Here is a 19,958-nt window from a genome sequence, read left to right as displayed (position 1 = left end):
AGGAGGACATAAGGAGTCTGCAAAGGGATATCGGTAGGTTAAGTGAGTGGGCAAAAATTTGGCAGATGGACTATAATGTGGGAAAATGTGAATTTGTCCACTTTGGCAGGAGGAAAAGAAAGGAAGTACATTTAAATGGAGATTGCAGAACTCTGAGGTACAGAGGGATTTGAGTGTCCTCGTACATGAATCACAAAAAGTTAGTATGCAAGTACAGCAAGTGATTAGGAAGGTAAATGGAATGTTGTCATTTATTGCAAGGGGAATGGAATATAAAAGTAGAGATGTTTTGCTACAGTTGTATAGGGCATTGGTGAGACCACATCTAGAATACTGTGTGCCGTTTTGGTCTCCTTATTTAAGAAAGGACATAATTGCTTTAGAGGCGGTTCAGAGAAGGTTCACTCGACTGATTTCTGGGATGAGGAGGTTATCTTATGAGGAAAGGTTGGACAAGTTGGGCCTGTATACACTGGAGTTTAGAAGAAAGAGAGGTGATCTTATTGAAACATATAAGATCCTGAGGGGAGTAGATGCTGAGAGGATGTTTTCCCATGTGGGAGAGACTAGAACTAGGAGCCACAGTTTAAAAATAAGGGGTCTCCCATTTAAAACGGAGATGAGGCGAAATTTTTTCTCAGGGTCTTGAGTCTGTGGAACTCCCTTCCCCAGAGAGCGGTGGATGCAGGGTCATTGAATATTTTTAAGGCTGAGTTAGATAGATTCCTGATTTAACAAGGGAGTCAAAGGTTATAGTAGGTAGATGGGAAAGTAGGGTTGAGGTTGCAATCAGATCAGCCATGACTTATCAAATGGCAGAGCAGGCTCAAAGGACCGAATGGCCTACTCCTGCTTTTAATCGGTATGTTCGTATGTCTTTGTCCCTCAGTCATTTCTTCTTCCTCCACGAGAGATGGGTGAAACCTTAAAGTGTTGAAAAGTAGCTTGCAGAATCTTAGTTGCATAGATGAGAAAAGATTTTTTTAAATTACTTCAGTCAAAGCTGATGCTTCAAAGCTTGCGGACATTCGAAACCTGGGAACTCAACCATTTCCTGATTTGACAAGGTGTGCAGGTGACTTACTCGTCTTCTACAAGTGTAAATCAGGTACAGTTCTGATGTGAATGTTGGAATTTCTGGGACAGCAGCTTTGGCCCTCATTATCCTGTCATTTGTATACGTACACCACTTTGCAGACACATCTTGTGCCAGCGACCGATTCTACCAGAATTTAGTATGTATTTTAGAACAGGTATAACTCTGTTGTATCTGACTTGTACACCAAATTGCAGTCCCTGACACCAGAACTACACCATTTCTGTACCAAAAAAAAATTTGGGGGGGGCCACATTTTTTTCTTTTTTATGCGTCATCATCATCCTACTAATCTTTTATATCATCTTAACAGGCTTCTATTAAGCAATTTGCAGATCATTCAACCTTTCAACTCCCTGTCTTGTGATTGGAGTACCTGTTGATTCTCTCTCCCCTTCTCTTTTTCCAACATTGTTTCCCTTTCAGTCTTCAGTTCCGTTGAAGGGTTACATATCCGAAAAGATCAATAACTTTTCTTCTCTGTACAGGTGATGACTGACCTACTCTGTATTTCCAGCATTTTCTGTTCTTTGAATTTAACGGTGATTGTTTACCAAAAAACGGTGTAAAAATTTACTGAGCAGGTAACAATGGGAGGACAATAGCCACTTCACGAATCTTAATTATCCATTTTATTTATTGCACTTCGGATCAAACACCTGGCACTACACTGTCTCTGCAGCCCTCTCTTGCAAGGGCTGTAACTGTCTTAATTCCTGTTGGACATAACCTTTTTACTGTCAATGAAATCTCACGTTTTTTTTCCTTTTCATTGGTTAAATTTTTCAGTGCTCTTTCAGGTGAGAGTCTTTCCAGTTATTAGAAGAAAGCTTCAAATTCAGAAGAGGCATACTTGCCGTGATTTTTTTCAATGCACAGCAGATGTGCATTCCATCTGACAAACTGGATTATAACCTTGCAATCAGTGCCGTTTTGACAAACATTTCAAACAATAGTGGTGGATCAAGCATAACAAATATTCGACCCAAGTCTCATCTGGGTGCATTTCATCATCTGAGTGTCAGTTTCACAATGTGCAAATCCAGATCCCTTAAAGGAGCACTCCTTTATAAATCGGCTTCCAGACATTGGAGCTGTAAATTAATTTGAACAATATTACCATACAGGCACTTAAAAGTTCATACCAAATTTCTCTCTGCTACTTCAACTGAGGCTTTCACCCATTTAAAATAAACGGCTTAAATACCTCCATCGAAATAGCAGAGAGATACACAAGAGTGTTAAATGTTTGTGTGGTAACCTTGCTCACAGTAATTTTCAGGCTCGGAATTCAGCTATATTTTCCTACAGCTGCTAATATGAGCAAGTATAAAAGGGGGATACCTTTTTCACTCATACTAATGACCAGAGAAATTAAACCCAATTTTTTTAGTATATAGGTAGCAATTTGGAGGCAAAAGTACAATATAATTAACCACATTACTCTTACTGTGACAGTTTCTACATTTGTAACAACACGTGCAGAAGAATAACCCGAGTTCCCAACCACACATCATTAGGCCCTTGTTTGAAGCACAGCTGTCTGGACAAGGAAGGGGAGGAATCACATAACTGACATAGCATTATAGCTGGTGTTTGAGTTTTTACATATATTCTATCAGTGTCGGTGCTGGTGGTAGTTAATTCGTAAATTTGATAACTGGGTGAGAGAGGGTGCCAGAGGTGCTGTACAGGACAGACTTATGTACTTTGTTTTAATGGGTAAGTATAGATCTTCCTTCAGGGTTCCACACAAAGCCTGGTAAATGAGGAATATTGTCCAGTATTTATTTAAATTAAATGCATTTTTAGTGAAGCCAAAGAGGAGTTCACCTTTCATTAGTAACTGTGAAGCTGCACCGCAGCAACTCGCCAAACTACTTCAACAGCACGTCCTAGCTCTGTGTCCTTTCCCTGTCAAGAGCAGTAAGATCATAGGTACACCATCACCTAGAAGTTCTCCTCCAAGTCACACATCATCCTGACTTGGACATCGATCACTGTTCCTTCATGGGTCAAAATCCTAGAATTCCCTGCCCAACACCATTGTGGGACCACCATCGCCACAAGGACTGCAACGGTTCAATGAGAAGGCCCATAGCAGCTTTTCGGGGCATCTAGAGATGGGCAATAAAAATGCAGGTTTGCCAGCATCGCCCACATTGTGAGAACAAATAATTTTATAAGTGCTTTGATAGCACATATGGCAGATAACCTGGTGTATGTACAGTATTGAAGATGTGTGTTATGATTTTGTGGAGCCATACGGACCAATATTCATTTAGAAAATAGCTTTCTTTTTTTCAATTCCAACAGAGCCGAGCTACGGGACCGTTAGTCCCACACTATGCGAGAGACTGATAAACTGTACCTTGACCGAGAAAGACTGCCCATATGGCTTTGTGCAAGATCAGAAGGGATGTTTGATGTGCCATTGCCTACCTAGTAAGTGTTCCAATCATTTCAGAATGCCAGAAAGGTTTGAGTTACCAAGTACTGAACCTCTTGAGTCCATAAATGTAATCTTCTGACATGATTGTTATACGTAGAAACATAGAAAATAGGAGCAGGAGTAGGCCATTTGGCCCTTCGAGCCTGCTCCGCCATTCAATATGATCATGGCTGATCCTCGATCTCACTATCATATTCCTGCTCTCTCCCCATACCCCTTGATGCCTTTTGTGTCTAGAAATCTGTCCAGCTCCTTCTTAAATATATTCAGTGACTTGGCCTCCACAGCCTTCTGTGGTGGAGAATTCCACAGGTTCACCACCCTCTGAGTGAAGAAATTTCTCCTCACCTCAGTCCTAAATGTCCTACCCCATATCCTGAGACTGTGACCCTGCGTTCTGGACCCCCCAGCCAGGGGAAACATCCTCCCTGCATCCAGTCTGTCTAGCTCTGTCAGAATTTTATATGTTTCATTAAGATCCCCTCTCATTCTTCTAAACTCGAGTGAATACAGGCCAAGTAGACCCAATCACTCCTCATACGACAGTCCTGCCATCCCAGGAATCAGTCTGGTGAACTCCCTCTATGGCAAGTATATCCTTTCTTAAGTAAGGAGACTAAAACTGTACACAATACTCCAGGTGTGGTCTCACCAAGGCCCTGTATAACTGCAGTAAGACATCCTTGCTCCTGTACTCAAATCCTCTTGCAATGAAGGCCAACATACCATTTGCCTTCCTAACTGCTTGCTGCACCTGCATGTTTGCTTTCAGTGACTGGTGTACAAGGACACCCAGGTCCCTTTTGTACATCAACATTTCCCAATCTATCACCATTTAAATAATACTCTGCCTTTCTGTTTTTCCTTCCGAAGTGGCTAACTTCACACTTATCCACATTACACTGCATCTGGCATGTATTTGCCCACTCACTCAACTTGTCTAAATCGTCTTGAAGCCTCTTTGCATCCTCCTCACAACTCACGATCCCACCTAGTTTTGTGTCATCAGCAAACTTGGAAATATTACATTTGGTTCCCTCATCTAAATCATTGATAAATATTGTGAATAGCTGGGGCCCAAGAACTAATCCCTGCGGTACCCCACTAGTTACTGCCTGCCACCCCGAAAAAGACCCATTTATTCCTACTCTCTGTTTCCTGTCTGTTAACCAATTTTCAATCCATGCCAGTATATTACCCCCAATCCCATGTGCTTTAATTTTGCATACCAACCTCTTATGTGGGACTTTATCAAAGGCCTTCTGAAAATCCAAACAAACCACATCCACTGGTTCTCCCTTATCTATTCTAGCAGTTACATCCTCAAAAAACTCCAGTAGATTTGTCAAACATGATTTCCCTTTCATAAATCCATGTTGACTTTGTCTAATCCCATTGATAATTTCTAAGTGACCTGTTGTCACATCCTTTATAATAGACTCTAGCACTTTCCCTACTACTGATGTTAGGCTAACTAGTCTGTAGTTCCCTGTTTTCTCTCTCCCTCCTTTCTTAAATAGTGGGGTTACATTTGCCACCCTCCAATCTGCAGGAACTGATCCATAATCTATAGAATTTTGGAAGATGACAACTAATGCATCCACTATTTCCATGGCTACCTCTTTTAGTACTCTGGGATGCAGATTATCAGGTCCTGGGGATTTATCAGCTTTCAGTCCCATTAATTTCTCCAGCACTATTTTTTTTTACTCGTGCTAATTTCCTTTACTTCCTCCTTCTCACTAGTCCCTTGGTTCCCTAGCATTTCTGGGAAGTTATTTGTGTCCTCTTCCGTGAAGACAGAACCAAAGTATTTGTTTAATTGCTCTGCCATTTCCTCGTTCCCCATTATAAATTCTCCCGTTTTTGACTGTAAGGGACCTACATTTGTCTTCACTAATCTTTTTCTTTTTACATATTTGTAGAAGCTTTAACAGTCCACTTTCATGTTCCTTGCAAGTTTACTCTCATACTCTAATTTTCCCCTCTTAATCAATCTCTTGGACCTGCTTACAATTATAAGCATCCTGGCAAAACTCTGGCAAAATGCAGTGGAAATTTCTTTGGGAACTGTTCACCAGCTCCCCATCCACCCCCATCGCTTTTGGTATTACTCACCAGCAATGGTCTGAGGCGTATAATACATCAGCCTAAATATGGGTGGATGTTTTATAATTAGCCACAAATGACGGTGAATACATCATTGCAATGGACAGCGGAGGGTGGATTTATAAACTAATGGGCCAGAAAACCTATACCTCAGGTCTGCCACAGCCAAACTACCCGCCACCCTCCCACCCCCCGCCCCCCCTCCCCCCGCCCCCCCAAGATAAAGGCTGAGCAGCCCAGCTAAAATTACAGATGACCTTAACCCCAGATAATCGGCTGGGGTCAGGGGGATCATCCTTGTGATGGGTAGAACTCCCGCCCAGCTGAAGATGCACCGGGGTTCCCCTAAAGTGGAAAATCCTGACCCTGGTCAGTATCTGCGTTGATACCCAGTGAAACGAAGCTAACGAAAGAGGTGTTATGGTTTTACTGCAGCATAAAAAACACAACCACTAGGAATTTCCTTGCCGTTCCTCCCTATCTACTTGCCGTAACTTAGAATTGTTACAGCACAGAAAGCAGCCATTTGGCCCGTTGAGCCTGTACCGGCTGTTTGTTAGAGCAATCCAGTTAGTCCCATTCCCCCGGTTCGGCAGAAAACCTGTTTACCGAACCTCCGCAGAAGTTACAGCGGCGGAATGGGTGAGGCCTCAAGGAAATTCCCAGCAATCATCCTTTGTTAGCTTTGCATAATTATTCAAGCCTTTGAATAGAAGATCCCTGTCCAGGATGCTGAAATTTTAAAAGTTTCATAAATGTTTTAACGCACTGCAGAATGGAACAGAATTGAAATGTTATGTGTAAGTTGCACTTCCCCCACCCATTCTGCGTAACACAGAGCAGAATCTGGCTCTACATTTTAGAAAGGCCAGTAGTGCAACAGTTGCACAGATGGCAAATCTTTCCTGGAAACTAACAATTCATAATCTAGGGTTGACGTAAGTCCATCAAGCAGCTGAGGATCTTAACCATTAGCATGGCATTTGTTACCTCTTTCCAGGAAATATTAGCATTGTGAGCATCTTTTTCTGTGTCTGCCTCCAAGTTTCCATTTGTCGGCCACTTTTTAAACTTTGTCCTTTCTTGTTAATCATGTGTCTTCACAAACATGGCTGCTTACATCAGAGGAGGCATGGCCCATGGGGGGAGGGATTCTGAGGCAGATCTGGTCTGGGTTATCTCAGCTGGTCAGAACGCTAGGTTGAACTAGATGTACCAGCCTGCACAGTGGAATAATTGAGGACCATCTGGGCGTCCTAGCTTTGATCCTCAAAGGAAAACTGTATCAATAGAGAGAGAAATCTAGGTCATTTGACAACTGCCACTGGGGCTAGCGCTGCTAGTAAGAAATGAACAGACAACTGCCCAATACTGCATTACCACCCCCCCCCCCCCGGCCCACCTCTGAAGTTCTGGCAGGCACGAGATGCGTCCATAGTGGCGCGGGTGCCCCCCCCCCCCCCCCACAAGTATAATCAAATGAAAGAACCTCTCCCCGATACCAGATACATTAGCATGGTCAAGAACACATTTCCACCAAACTCCATCTTGCCTTCCATCAATATCCATGCATACATTTTCAGCAGCTCCTGTTGGAGGGCAATTGGGAGTGGACCCTACCCAGGGCCGCTGAGGCTGATTGGGGAGGGGAGAAGATCCGGGATAATTCCAGTTATTTGGAGCAGAGGAGAGAGGGAGCATATCCCATGCTAAAACCCAGTTGTATTACACAAATTTACATTTTACTATGTCTAAGAACAAGAACAATCCTGCCATCAGTCAAGCATTCTTACACATAAATAAATGCGTACTATAACCTTCCACTGAAAAAGTATGCAATACTGTTTAAATATTGGTGTATTTTTAAAATTCATTCACATTGTATGTGAGTTATGATATCTGCACACATTGAACATTATTGGTTTTGCGTACTTTGGTGTATACGATTCACGACATGTCTCCCAGTCATGTCTGTAATTTCCAGAGTTCTGGGCAGAACAACAGTTGTTAATTTCTGAGTTCATAATAGTAAAACGCTCTACACACGCGATCCCCACATTCCAGCAGCCTGGAGACAACAGCTGGAACTGGAAGAGATGCAGTGCTAAGATGGAACAGGGGTTGCTCTGTTTGCTGCTCATTCAGTGAATACACAGCTTTATTGTAGTGTTCATGATGCCTCATACTACAGTCATCTCTCAGGAACAGTCTGCTAATGATGAACAAAATATTTTCAACCTGGTTAATTATTTCATTTGTATTAAAGGGGTTTCAAAAATAAATCACTACTTCTATAAATTAGCTGCGAATAAGAAATTGGATTTGCAATGGCACACTTTTATTGGCAGTTAATTACTGTCCAATGCAGAGTGGTAAGCTATGGATTTGCTCTTATAATTTGCAGTGGGCTGACCCCTGCCATTAGTTGGCACTATTGAGCAGAGCCCAGGTACTTGCAATTCATCCAGGCTGCTTTCACACACATTCTAAAGGCCGAATCCAACAAGACACAGGGAGCAGCTTGGCCGTTTGCCTTCTCAAGTGAAGAATGGTACAGGCATACCTAACGAGAAGGGAGGGAGTGAACCCTTTGGTCAACAAGGGTTTATTGTTTTGTAACCTGATTAGTAAGTTTTGTACTTAGTTATGACTGATATTGAATAACGTCTTTCTGTTCCAGAGGAACCCTGTCCAGATTTGACATCATATTGCTCCTTAGATTGTCCCCATGGTTACCTGATGGATTTGGATGACTGCAGCATCTGCGAGTGTCGGCCACAGCCGCACAAATGCCGAAAGCTTTCCTGCAACAAGCATTGCCCCTATGGTTATATGTAAGTACAGCAGATGAACACAGAGCAATTTAACGAGCTGCATGGCCTTTCCTCATTGATAACAAATCCAAATTATTTGGTAGTTTTTCTTCAAATGTTCTACACATACATGTCACTCAACTCCATGTCGTCGGGTTGCCAACCCTCCAAGATTGTCCCGGAGTCACCAGGAAATTAAGTTTGATCTCTAGGGCACTGCTGCAAGTAATCCTGGAGAAAAATCATCACGACATTAAAAAAAAATTGTTTTTTTTTAAATTTCCTTGAACACTTTTGCTTATTAGTTATAAAAAAAACATTGGCGACGGGGAAAAGGGCTGTTTGACTGAAGTTGAGAATCATCCAGTCGGGTCTTATGAAGAGTCTGTCCACTTCTCAATTGGTGTAGGAAGGCGGTGTGCTCTGAGAATGGATGTTTTGGTGGACCATTGGCAGTTGGAGATGGGAGGTCATGTGATGCAGCCTCCATGAATACGTCCAACCAGATTTGGCAACCCTACCATGTAGAGATTGTCGAGTAGTTTATATGGAATTCAACTCCAGATGTTAAGAATCAAAAAATGAATATACAATATGAATTTTTTTTTCATTTCTACCACTTCTATGTTGCAGGTACCAGTTTGAGATTGGCACCTGCAAAGAGAACTGCAGAATTAGCGTTGCTGAGTTATAAAACCAGCCCTGCATTGCTCTCTAGTTAGGCACATTACCTTATGCACATGGATGGTTACAAACCTAGAGAAAGCTTCACTCATCAGTATCCAAATGACAAGAGAGTTGGCCTTTGCTGAGATCAAAAAGTGGACCGCCCCAAGTTTCCTTCACACTTGTTTCAGTTGTACTGCAGCTAGTTTGAAGCTGAAGCAATGTGAGACCACCTCCTCAAAGTGCTGTTACAGTGCTTGCTGAAATGCAGTGCAACTTCAATTCAGCCACTTCATTTACCAAGTATATTGATATTCAAAGATTGCCTTGCACTGTGCAACAAAAGCTGCAGTACGAAAGTCAGCTTGCTTGTTGGTTACACTGTGCCTCTCGGTCTCGAGGTTAGTTTGAAGCCCACCCCAGGACTTATCCATATAATCTTGGCTGCACTCGAGTGCAGTTCTGAGGGAGTGCTACATTGTCACAGGTCCTCTCCTTCAGAGGAGCCATTAAACCAAGGCCCTGTGTGCCAATTTAGGTGGACATTAAAGGTCTCATGGCACTATTCGAAGAAACGCCATGTTTTCCTGGCCAGCAATCCTCCTTCAGCCAATACGACGAACATCATTTCCCTGCTCTTTGTGGGAGCTTGGTGATTGCAAAATAGTTTATCAACGTAACAGTTGCTGCACTTCAAAAGTAATTATTGAATGTGAAGTGTTTCAAGATATTTTTGAGAGATATGACAAGGCTATATAAAGGCAAGCCTGCCTTTCTTTTAGTATACTGGACCATGAACATTTCCGGAATGAAGCCAGTCTCACTTGGCATTTGCTAATTTTTTTTTAAATATTATTTTTAGGAGAAACAAGCATGGTTGTGAGATGTGCCGCTGCGTAAAGTGCCCACCGTTTACCTGCGACAAATATTGCCCAGAAGGATACGAACAAAATAAGAAAGGGTGCTCCATATGCCAATGTAAAGGTACCAGAACATTAACTCATTTCAGGATGTATTTTGCCAAAATTTGGAAACAGATTATTAGGTCAGGGGTGTCAATGATCCATCAAATCTTGGCATGGTTATTTGCCTTGGGATAAGGGACATTAAAAAAATAAAAACCGTTTAGTAACTATATTATATCTGTCTTCGGTACAGTTATGGATCTGTCCCCTGTTTAATGCGTATAATGCTCAAGAATAGCAAAGGCAAAGAATTCTTTTTTTGAATTTGCATTCGATGAATTTAACAAAAGAAAGTATTTTCAGCCACCTCCTGCCCCTCTTAGTATTATATTTTTTTTAAGTTACCTAAATCTCCACCTGCCCCATCCCATCTTGTAGGAAAATGCACCAGGTAGTGTGAGTTTGAGGCATGCATACCACAGAGGTGCCAACTTATCATCTTTATAATGTGTCTGAATTTTTCAGTCCAATCCAACTGTATGAATTTTCTCACCCTTTCTCTGGTGAAACTTGGAGAGAATTCGGACTGCCAGACTTAGTGTGAGACTTGGAGTGTCTGCATTCATGATCGGTCAAGTTGGTATCTTTGGTACCAAAGAGAAGCTGCAAGCGACACTGACTGGGACTGTAGTCATCATGGTCCCCTGAGAGTCCATGGAGACAATGTAAGAAGCAGTGTGATGTCAAACCTGGGCGTGATTCCTCTGGAACAGAAAGACTGGCTCAATCGCTGGCTTGAGCTGAGTTATCTAACCTTAGCTGGGTCAACACAAAGGGTTCCACAACTGACCCCAGCTCCCCAGGGCTCCTCCGTCTGTAAAGAACCACATGATTGAATGCAGCTACTGGACTATCTACGAATGGCTCATTTGGAAATAGTGCTGGTCAGCATCCTTTCCTTTCCTTTCCTGGATTCCAATCAGGAAAAGGCAATCTCCAGGAAATTTCAGTACCAATTGTGTACTCTGTGGAAAAGAAATAACGTAAAATATCAAGTGCCTCCTAACTGGATAATTAACTTTTTAAGTGTCCTTCTTGCATTTCCATCTCCTTTACATGCTATTTATTTTAATACAGTTAAAATAACTAGTTGCTATATATCCCTGTTAAAGTACATAGCAAAGTGGATAGCCAGCTCCCAATGGAGGAGCCTGTTATACCGGTCGCACATAACAGACCCATAGACATCTGCACAACACATTTGAACAGTATGCATTAACATTTAAACCAAGTTAAACCCAGCATTTGAAATCCAAATTTATTGAAGTATCTCAAATCTTTGGAAAGTTGAGTGTTAAGATACAAAGTCCTTCAAGAAAATAACCAATTTATGTTATGTTTGCTTTCTTGAAAGTGGTAAGGGATCCAACAACAGTTTTAGCAAATATAGTTGCATAAAACCATCTGAGAAAACTCTTAAATAAGGATATTTTAGGATTTTGGATGGTTATTTATTGCAAGTTAGTTTCAGATTGTTCTAACACAGACCCAGGCTTATAACAAAAAAACAATTGTCTTATTTGGGAGTTATCAGAACGGCTGCCATTTGAGCAAACTGCTCTGAAAGTTCTGCTGCAAAGCAGCTATGTGTGGAAAGCCTGCTGACCGTACCACCCCCTTATTAACCCAGCACAGGATTCTTTTTTCCTGGATTTGATTTTAACTTGAATTTGCAGGAGCGAAACAGGACGATGGGTCTGCCCAGTCCAGTCCAGCACCTTGCCCTTATATTGATGCATTCTGCATGTTTTGATTATAATCATATGCAGTACGTATTAACAGAAGTACTTAGGTGTCTTCTTTCGGAGAACCTTTCAAATGTTCATTAAAGCACACAAAACACTTGTGTCAATAAGTGAATCTTTTCTACAAGGGAGTCTATGCTCAGAGACCAGCTAACTGTATTTCATGGGGAGCTGACCTATCAGTACTTTTTCTCTCTCAGACAAGCCCTCCAGGCAATGCAATTGATAGTGCTCAGCAGTAACATTGCAGAGCTGGTCATTGTGACCTTACGCAGGCATCTAGCCACTTTATTTTAGGCAGCTTGCCAGTCATACCACAGGCACGTGCCAAAGTTCAGGCATCACGTTGATGCTACAGGCTGCGCACTGCCAGGCATCCTGCCAAACTTGAACAGGCATCCCACTACCAATAAAGCAGGCTTGCTGCCAGCCTTTTTTCTGACTTTTGTACCTCACACTGGGTGTGTTTCTAAATTTGGCCCATGAGAATAGGAAAGGATAACAATTACTGAATCTATTGAGTAGAACCTGAAGAGGGAACTATGGCTGCATTTTGCCGATTGATGGTTTCTTCGTAGACAAACCCTTCCCCCAGGTAATTCCTCTTCAAGGGATCTAATACAGCTCTTGAGTATCAAATGATGTTCAAGGGCCATCTTGGTGTACTGAGGTCAAAACATATAATGTGTTCTAATCAATTTCTGGTTCTGGGTGAGTGAAAGTGATGTGAGTTTTCCTCTCCCTGTCGAGAGTGCCCCAGGAAATACTTGCCACTTCCTCAAGTGCTCAAGTTCAGGAAGTCTCAATGTGGGAGATCATGGACAGAAACCCACATTGTACCATTCTTCTTTCTCTCACTTTTTCAAAATTTCCTTATCTCATTCCCATTCTCCTTTCTTTGTCCAGTTTTCCTTTGTTTCTTTCTCGTTTCTCATTCTCCTTTTTTTTTCTCTGATTTCTGATCATTACTATACTGCGTTGTGTTTGTTTCTGTGATAAGCGAATGCCTTTGGTTTTGATATACAGGTAATCATTCCCAGGTTAGTTATTGTGTATTACAATTTGTTTACATGTTACATAACATAGGGCAAAAATCAAATATAATCACAGCCAAAGGCTGGTTTAACTTTTCTCATAGCGTGCAATAGTTTATGTTGCAAAATAGATCTGAAACATAGGTACATATTGAACAGTCTAATCTTAATTTGAAGTTGCATAATTTGAATTATCTGTTATAAACACCCCCTGTACACACTCTTATTCAATTTTTTCAAGTAAAATCAAATTTGTATGAGTAGAAGTAGACTGTATATAGAACTTTTATTTTAGAAACACAAAAAATGATGATTATGCTTACTTATAGATTTAAAATTACCCACATGTAATTTATTAAAAAAAAATTTAATTCTCCCAGTTATCATGGAAGATATCTGTAATCAGTCGGGCTTTTTAAATGCACACTGTTGTCTGTTATTGAGTTATTCAAACGCGCAAAAACAATATGTAAAAGCAAAACAAAAAAAAAAATCATAACAAATAAATGCTGATCAAGCTGAATTTCTTTCTGTCTCTGTGTTTGTGTGTTTGTCTCTGTTCTTCTGTGTCTTATCTACCAGGGAGAGAGAAGTGGGTAGTGCTCTTTTTTAGAGCAAGGTGGACTACAGTAAAATATCCACCTGAATGTAAATAAGTCAGGTGTGTGTGACTGAGTGTGTATATATTTTTTTATATATATATCAAGGTAAGAGTGATCGGAGTCATTTACCCAATACTGCTACTAACACTTCTGGAACTATGGATTACAATAAAGTGAGCCAAAAAGTTATTTTGATGGTACAAAAATGTAAGAAAATACCGTAACCGGTTTCCCACTAATGGCAATTACAAATTTCACTATTATTAGAAGTTTCAGTGTGCCTTCTAACGGTTCTTCAAGATTCTTCCATATAACAAAATAAAGTTACCTTGCTTTTTGTTTGTAACTTTGCAGTGTTTTATGCCCCTCATTTTAGAGTTTGACTTTTTTTTAATTAGCCATTTATTATAATTTCTTCCTCCTTTAGGCCCCCCTACAGCATACACTACTGCTGAGAGAGTGGATAAACAGCCTGTTATAAGGACATTAGAAATAGGAGTAGGCCATATGGCCCCTCGAGCCTGCTCCGCCATTCAATCAGATCGTGGCTGATCTGTTCCCAGACCTGTGATCACCCACTTAGTAATGTGCCGGAGTGACTCGGGGTGATCCACCCTCTGATTTTCCTTCTCTCGGTGCAAAAAGTTGCCATCCTTCCTTTAATGCATTCTTTTGTCATCCAGGCAGAAGTCATAAAATCGGCACTGTAGAAAATCACAGATGCAAATCCACATCCCAGCACTCCTTAGCACAGTGCATCACCACAATGGCAACGCCTGGAGAGTACACAACAAATTATATTCAATCAAAAGTAGATTATCATGGGACTGGTTGATGTTGTAGGTTAACACACTGACCTTTCTCTGGGACCTGGATCCAACCTAGACTGATCAGATGAAAGTCATCTCCATTTTTTGGCTGGAGAGATCCTGTGTAATTAGAGTTTTTCCAGTCTCATGAACATAGCCCAAAACTAATTGGCAATCTCACTTAGAAAAGACCTGAGAATGACTGGTGTGAGTTAGAAAATCTAACACTTGGGGATGATTTTCTGAAATTGGGGCTGAGATGAATTGACAGAGTAGAGGAGTTATATTCTGCAGCTAATCATTGCTACACCTAACCTTGGTATTGGTACCAGGTGATGAAATCAAGAGCTCCAATTCCCAGCTCAAATATCCTATCTTGCCGAGTATTTAAAAAAGTAGATTTTAAAAATGGTGCAGATTGATGCTTGAGCATCTAAAATAAAGAAATATTAAAGGCTAACATGATAAAAGTTTAACTGAACCTTGATGAGTTTTGTGTTGAGTGCGCTAAAATTTTGTTACATTGTCATGCCTGGTTGCTTTTGCAGAGACTGATACACATCTTATCACTACTGCTCCTCCGCCTCAAACCAGTTTTTGCCTGACTGCTAATGGTCGTCGCTACGAGGAAGGAGAAGGCTGGCATGATGGATGCAGGGACTGTTACTGTTTTGGTGGAAGGGAAATGTGTGTGCTCATTACGTGCCCTGTTCCAAACTGTCTGAGCCCACTGGTCAGACCTGGGCAGTGCTGCCCTACCTGTCAAGGTGAGTTACAACTTAATCAGACTAGGTTTAACAGTAATTATTTCCTGTAGTGAGTATACCAGTGAGTACAGCATGGCCTTATTAGCGTTCAAATTAAGAGCACACTATCTGTTTTTAGAAATAAAAAAAATTATCGGGTAAATTTTAAGAGGCTGCACTCCTGGTGGAGCAAGAAGCCTTGATAGGAGGGTGGATCAGAGAATCAGCCCCAGAGGTCAGATTAATTTTAGTCAGTGGAAAATCAAGAACTAACCTCTGTGCCCAATTTTTTATTCCGTGCTCCTGTTGAGCAACATAAAATATTATAATTAATGGGAACTGTTAATAATAAGAACACTGCCCTTTTACATGTGACACCTAGGTTCCTTTCCAGCCCAGACTGATGGGATGGAAGATTCCTCTCTCTGCTGACTATCATGATCCTTGTTGAAGTAAATGTGGTGGAGCAGTCTCAATCTAATTTTTAGTGGACATGGCACAACAGCAAAAATGTGCCTGTATTCTGCACTGATAGTCTATATTACGGCAATCACTTAGAAAAGTCATAAGACTGACTGGTGTTCAAAGTGGAAATGTTATACTTGAGCAGTGGAAGGTGCTTTGAGCTTGTGGTTGAGACCCATTATTGGGATAAAGTAAGTTTTACTCTGCACTTTATCTTTGCTAAACTAAGCCTGACCTTGCTTGACACTGTCACTGAATAAAACATGTAGAAAAGCTCCTCCGTTCCTTGCCTTGGGAATTAAAGTGATGATTCTGATGTTAAATACTGTACTGAAAGTTATAACATGAGAATTAAAGGGGAAGGAAAATTTAGGAGGAAGTACACTCCACGTGTATTAATTCAAAGATAAATGAAACATTTATCTCTTTACCTTCAATTCAATGACATAATTTCCTCCTAAAGGAAACCCAGCATTTCAAGTCTCCATTTGCTCCCAGAGCCAGTCTGATGTTGGTCCTTCGATGATTGTGTACGTCCCAGAGCAGCTCCGTTCATTTACATTTAGTTGGTGCTTCGGACCAGCCTGGACGGTGATCTGAAGATGTCCCCCTAGTCAGTATCCAGACTAGATCAATCAGATTATTGAATAGAACGGCTCTGGACCACTGCTGTAATTGGTTTGGCTTTGGGTCCGTGAGTACAGAAGTTCAAAATGTAAAGTGTTGCATTGAATTGTTGCCATCTGAGGTTTGGTAACTTTGTACTGTATCATTGCTCATTGCAATCACACAGATTTGACTTATTCAGTTTGAATTATAGGTAATTCCCCTAATTCACATTGATTCTCCCAGCGTACTACCGTAATTTTTTTGCATGTAATGTTTGCCATGCATAACACACTTCTCCATGTCTCTCTAAGAATTCTTGCATTTAGTCAACCCTTGATTTTGGGAATCTTTTGGGAAACAGTGTAAATTATAGGGATAGTCTAACGACTTTACACTCCTGATAGGGAGCTTCACCTGCTGGGAGTACTTATCAAGAACTTGATTGTGGAGGTTGGTGGGCCCCAATTCAAAATACAAGGTCACTGAGCAACCATTAGGAACAGAAAATCCTGTGAGAGTGCTGGCCTCTGCACCCAAATTCCCAACTGGCAAGCAAAGCTCATGCTAGGAGTGTAAATTTGGAAAATTTATTCTTGTATACAAACATAATTTGCAGAGAATATTAATTCATTTGTAATGTGCACGGGCCTATTTTTCAATGTAAAATGGCATGTTTTATTTGCAGAAAAAAATTAGAACAATTAGATGGCTTATCTCCTAAAAATACTGTTCTCATTGAAGGAAACGGAAAGCCTAGGAAAAGCATTCATTACAAAATACTCCGGTGGTTTATTTTCTTTTAAATTAGAGAATGTGGAGTCCAAATTCCTATAGTCCTGCTCCAGCAATAGAAGTGTGGCAGAGCATGGCCTAAATCCACAAATTCAGAGGCCTGGTTGACCTGGTCCCAAATTGTGAGGATGGAGTTGTTATGATGTTTGGGGAGAGCATATTAGCGACACTTGCAATTACAGAGGCCCAGATGCAGCAGAGTGTACCCGGGCGGGGTCTAACAGAAAAATAGATCCTTTGGGTTCTGAAGAGTCATGCAGCAATCAGGCTGTTTCTCTCAAGGTAACTAGATCCTCTCCAGGATCGATTACCTTTTCCCTCAGGCATTTTAGGTGCTCTGAAAGACCCACAACAGAACCTTTGCCTGCTGTGGGTTCAATTGGCCCCATCAGATTGTGTGCTGAGCTGTATTTCCTGAGGAAACCAAAGAATTGCCCCAGCTTGATCCCCTTCATTTATGGTCGAGCAAGCAGAAGATCCAACCCCTCCTCCCAATATACCAGAATTTCCTGGCTTCCTCGCCATGGGACGGAATTCCAAAGGTTCTGTCCCATTTTCCAGCTCTTTTTCCCCCCCACCCCGGCAATTACACCAGAGATGCGGCCTGGGTGCAAGTGGAATTCTGGGCCCTCTATTTACCACTTTGTAGAAGATGACTTTCGCTTTTCTTCCCATGGAGCATCACCAGTTCAGATCTCCATTTTTGCCTGGAACTACACCAGTGACATGGCTTACAGCGATGACCAGGATTTGTTCCGTTCATTAACATGGAAATTAGCACTTCAGACCCTGCCTGGAACTGACTCAAGGACCTGAGCTGGGAACAAGTTAAGAGAGGTTGAGAACACACCAGTATCCAACTCATTTTTTCCAATTTAGGGACATTCAGATTCTCTTCCAGGGAAAACCAAATCACCAATTTAGGTGCATGTAAATAGAGAGCCTTTGGGATTGGCTCCCTTGATGCTTTAGCAGGTTTACATTATAACTGACCAAATAGATCAGCAAAGTCCCAGATTCAATGTCAGTCTATGCTGAGTTAACTGGTCATAGCCAGGGCAGCTGTGGGGCACTACAGTGGCTTTCAGTATCCCTGGGTCAGGGAAGAGAAGATTAGCTTAGTTGTCCTGCTCCAGATTGGAATCCAGCCATACCGGACAGAAGATTGTGTGTGTGTGGTGTGTGGTGTGTGTGTGTGTATTTTGGATGAGGACAGGATCAGGCTAACTTGGTCCCTACCCTCACCCCGTGGTCAACAGACTTCTGACATTCACCGTCAAAACTCACAAATGAGTAACAGCCACATGAACGAGGTACGAGGTGGTGACCTGCATATGTAGAACTGTACTCCAGCAAGGAGCTGATGCTGTCCGGAGAAGATTAGGATGGTGGAGTTAAGAGATGCTCTCGGATGTGTGTATCATCAGGGTGGCTCCAAGTATAAGTGGAGACCCTAAGTGGTGGGTAGGAACAAGTAGTGAGAGAGGGGAATGAGTTGCTGAATCGAAGAGATACATTCTTCAATAACTTTTGAAATAATCCACGTGGAGGAGTATTTCCCCAGGCCTTGCTGTTCCATTGATACTTATAGTAGAAAGCTTTCAGTATTTTGCATCACATACAATTCTGTAATCCCCAAACACTCAGATTATTACTGACCATCACCATCTCAGATAAGAATCTGTCTCTATCTGTCTTTCATCTATCTCATTCATTTCGCTCTGGATTTTCTGTCCCATTGTTAAGCAGTCATCTTCATTTTAACCCCGGACATGCAGCTTAACTCAGACTTTTAATCTTTGTAGGGAATTACCTAAATTCACGCAGGGTTTTCTGTCGTCTTGATGCCTGTGGTTTGTTTATCTCCCTGAATTCTGCTCTTCATCTACAGCATCTCATGCATCATTTCACATTGACTTGATCTGGTACTGATTGTTCTTTCTCCTGTATTGTGTCTTCAATTTTAATTTTTATCTTGTCTCTCTTACTTTGGATTGATCACTGCTGCTCATTCTCAGTCTCTTTGTACTTAATATTTTCTTTATTACTTTTTGCCTTTCCTCTTTTTTTGCCTGTTCTAGTTCTTTTCTTCTTTTCTTGATTTTCACCCCATCCCCCACCTCCAAACCATTTCTCATCATCGCTGCTTCACTCCCTGGTTTCCCTCCTCCCATTGTTTCTGCTTTGCACTAGTCCTCTTCACCTTATACCTTACCAGATTTAGGTGTTTCAACCCCTTTAAAATATCCATTCCAACCTCCTCCTCTCCCCTTCCGTATTAGCATAAAGATTATTTTTCAAACCCCCACTGCTGTGCAGTCTAGAGGCTGCCATGCCGTAATATTCACAAAACCACTTTTAAGTACTAGAAGTGATATTGTATGTGAATGTATCTATCTATAAATATGCATCCACGTTCACTTCCTGTCAACTTTTTCTATTATAGGTTCCTATGTCCAAATTTATAATGGAAACTCTCCATGTAAACTTGTTATACAATAATTACTTTCTCCTTCTGCTGGAGACACTGCAGTGCCTCTACTGGCAGAAGGGTGCAATTACATCATGACAAGTTTACATTGGCAGTTTCTATTAGAAATTCCTACATCCACATTTATAACAGAAATATAAAAATAAGGGCAGAATGTATGTTGAAACAGGGGTTGAATTATATCTAAGGGCCCCTGTCCACTTATTCACCCATCCTATTTATATTTCTGCTTAAACTGAGTGTTGTATAATTCTTTCTTCTGTATTTTTTTTAGTATTATGCTACGTCTTAGTCCCTTAATTTCGTGTCCTATTTCCTGGCTGAGGGAGTAGGCAGGCCACCTGCTCACAGAGCTCCATTGCTGCTGCTGCTGCTGAGGTGATGGCTACCAAGCTGATTTGGCATTATTTGCTGTACAATATCTCTACCCTTCCTATAGGGAGGGAAGCTTCCATCTTCTGCCTTCGACTGATTCCATGACTGAGATTGGGAATTCTTTCTGTGGGAAATTGGACATGACCCCTCATTTTACTGCTCAGTGGCAAAACATGCTGGAACACCAAT

At 41.4% G+C, this 19,958-nt stretch overlaps 1 protein-coding gene across 2 annotated transcripts in view; it reads left to right on the top strand.

The window, feature by feature from the left end:
- Positions 1-19,958, top strand: part of LOC137326328 (cysteine-rich motor neuron 1 protein-like) — a 272,715-nt gene that overhangs the window by 230,441 nt on the left and 22,316 nt on the right. For both annotated transcript variants that reach the window (XM_067991313.1, XM_067991312.1), the window contains 4 exons: positions 3,413-3,541; positions 8,338-8,491; positions 9,999-10,120; positions 14,840-15,058. In XM_067991313.1, the coding sequence (XP_067847414.1) occupies positions 3,413-3,541; positions 8,338-8,491; positions 9,999-10,120; positions 14,840-15,058 (624 nt within the window). The remainder of the gene's footprint in view (positions 1-3,412; positions 3,542-8,337; positions 8,492-9,998; positions 10,121-14,839; positions 15,059-19,958) is intronic.

The sequence above is a fragment of the Heptranchias perlo genome, chromosome 10, assembly GCF_035084215.1.
Source record: "Heptranchias perlo isolate sHepPer1 chromosome 10, sHepPer1.hap1, whole genome shotgun sequence".
In the NCBI taxonomy this organism is placed as follows: domain Eukaryota; kingdom Metazoa; phylum Chordata; class Chondrichthyes; order Hexanchiformes; family Hexanchidae; genus Heptranchias; species Heptranchias perlo.
Note: the sequence above shows the minus strand (reverse complement) of the source record. Positions and strands in the feature narration are given on the sequence as shown.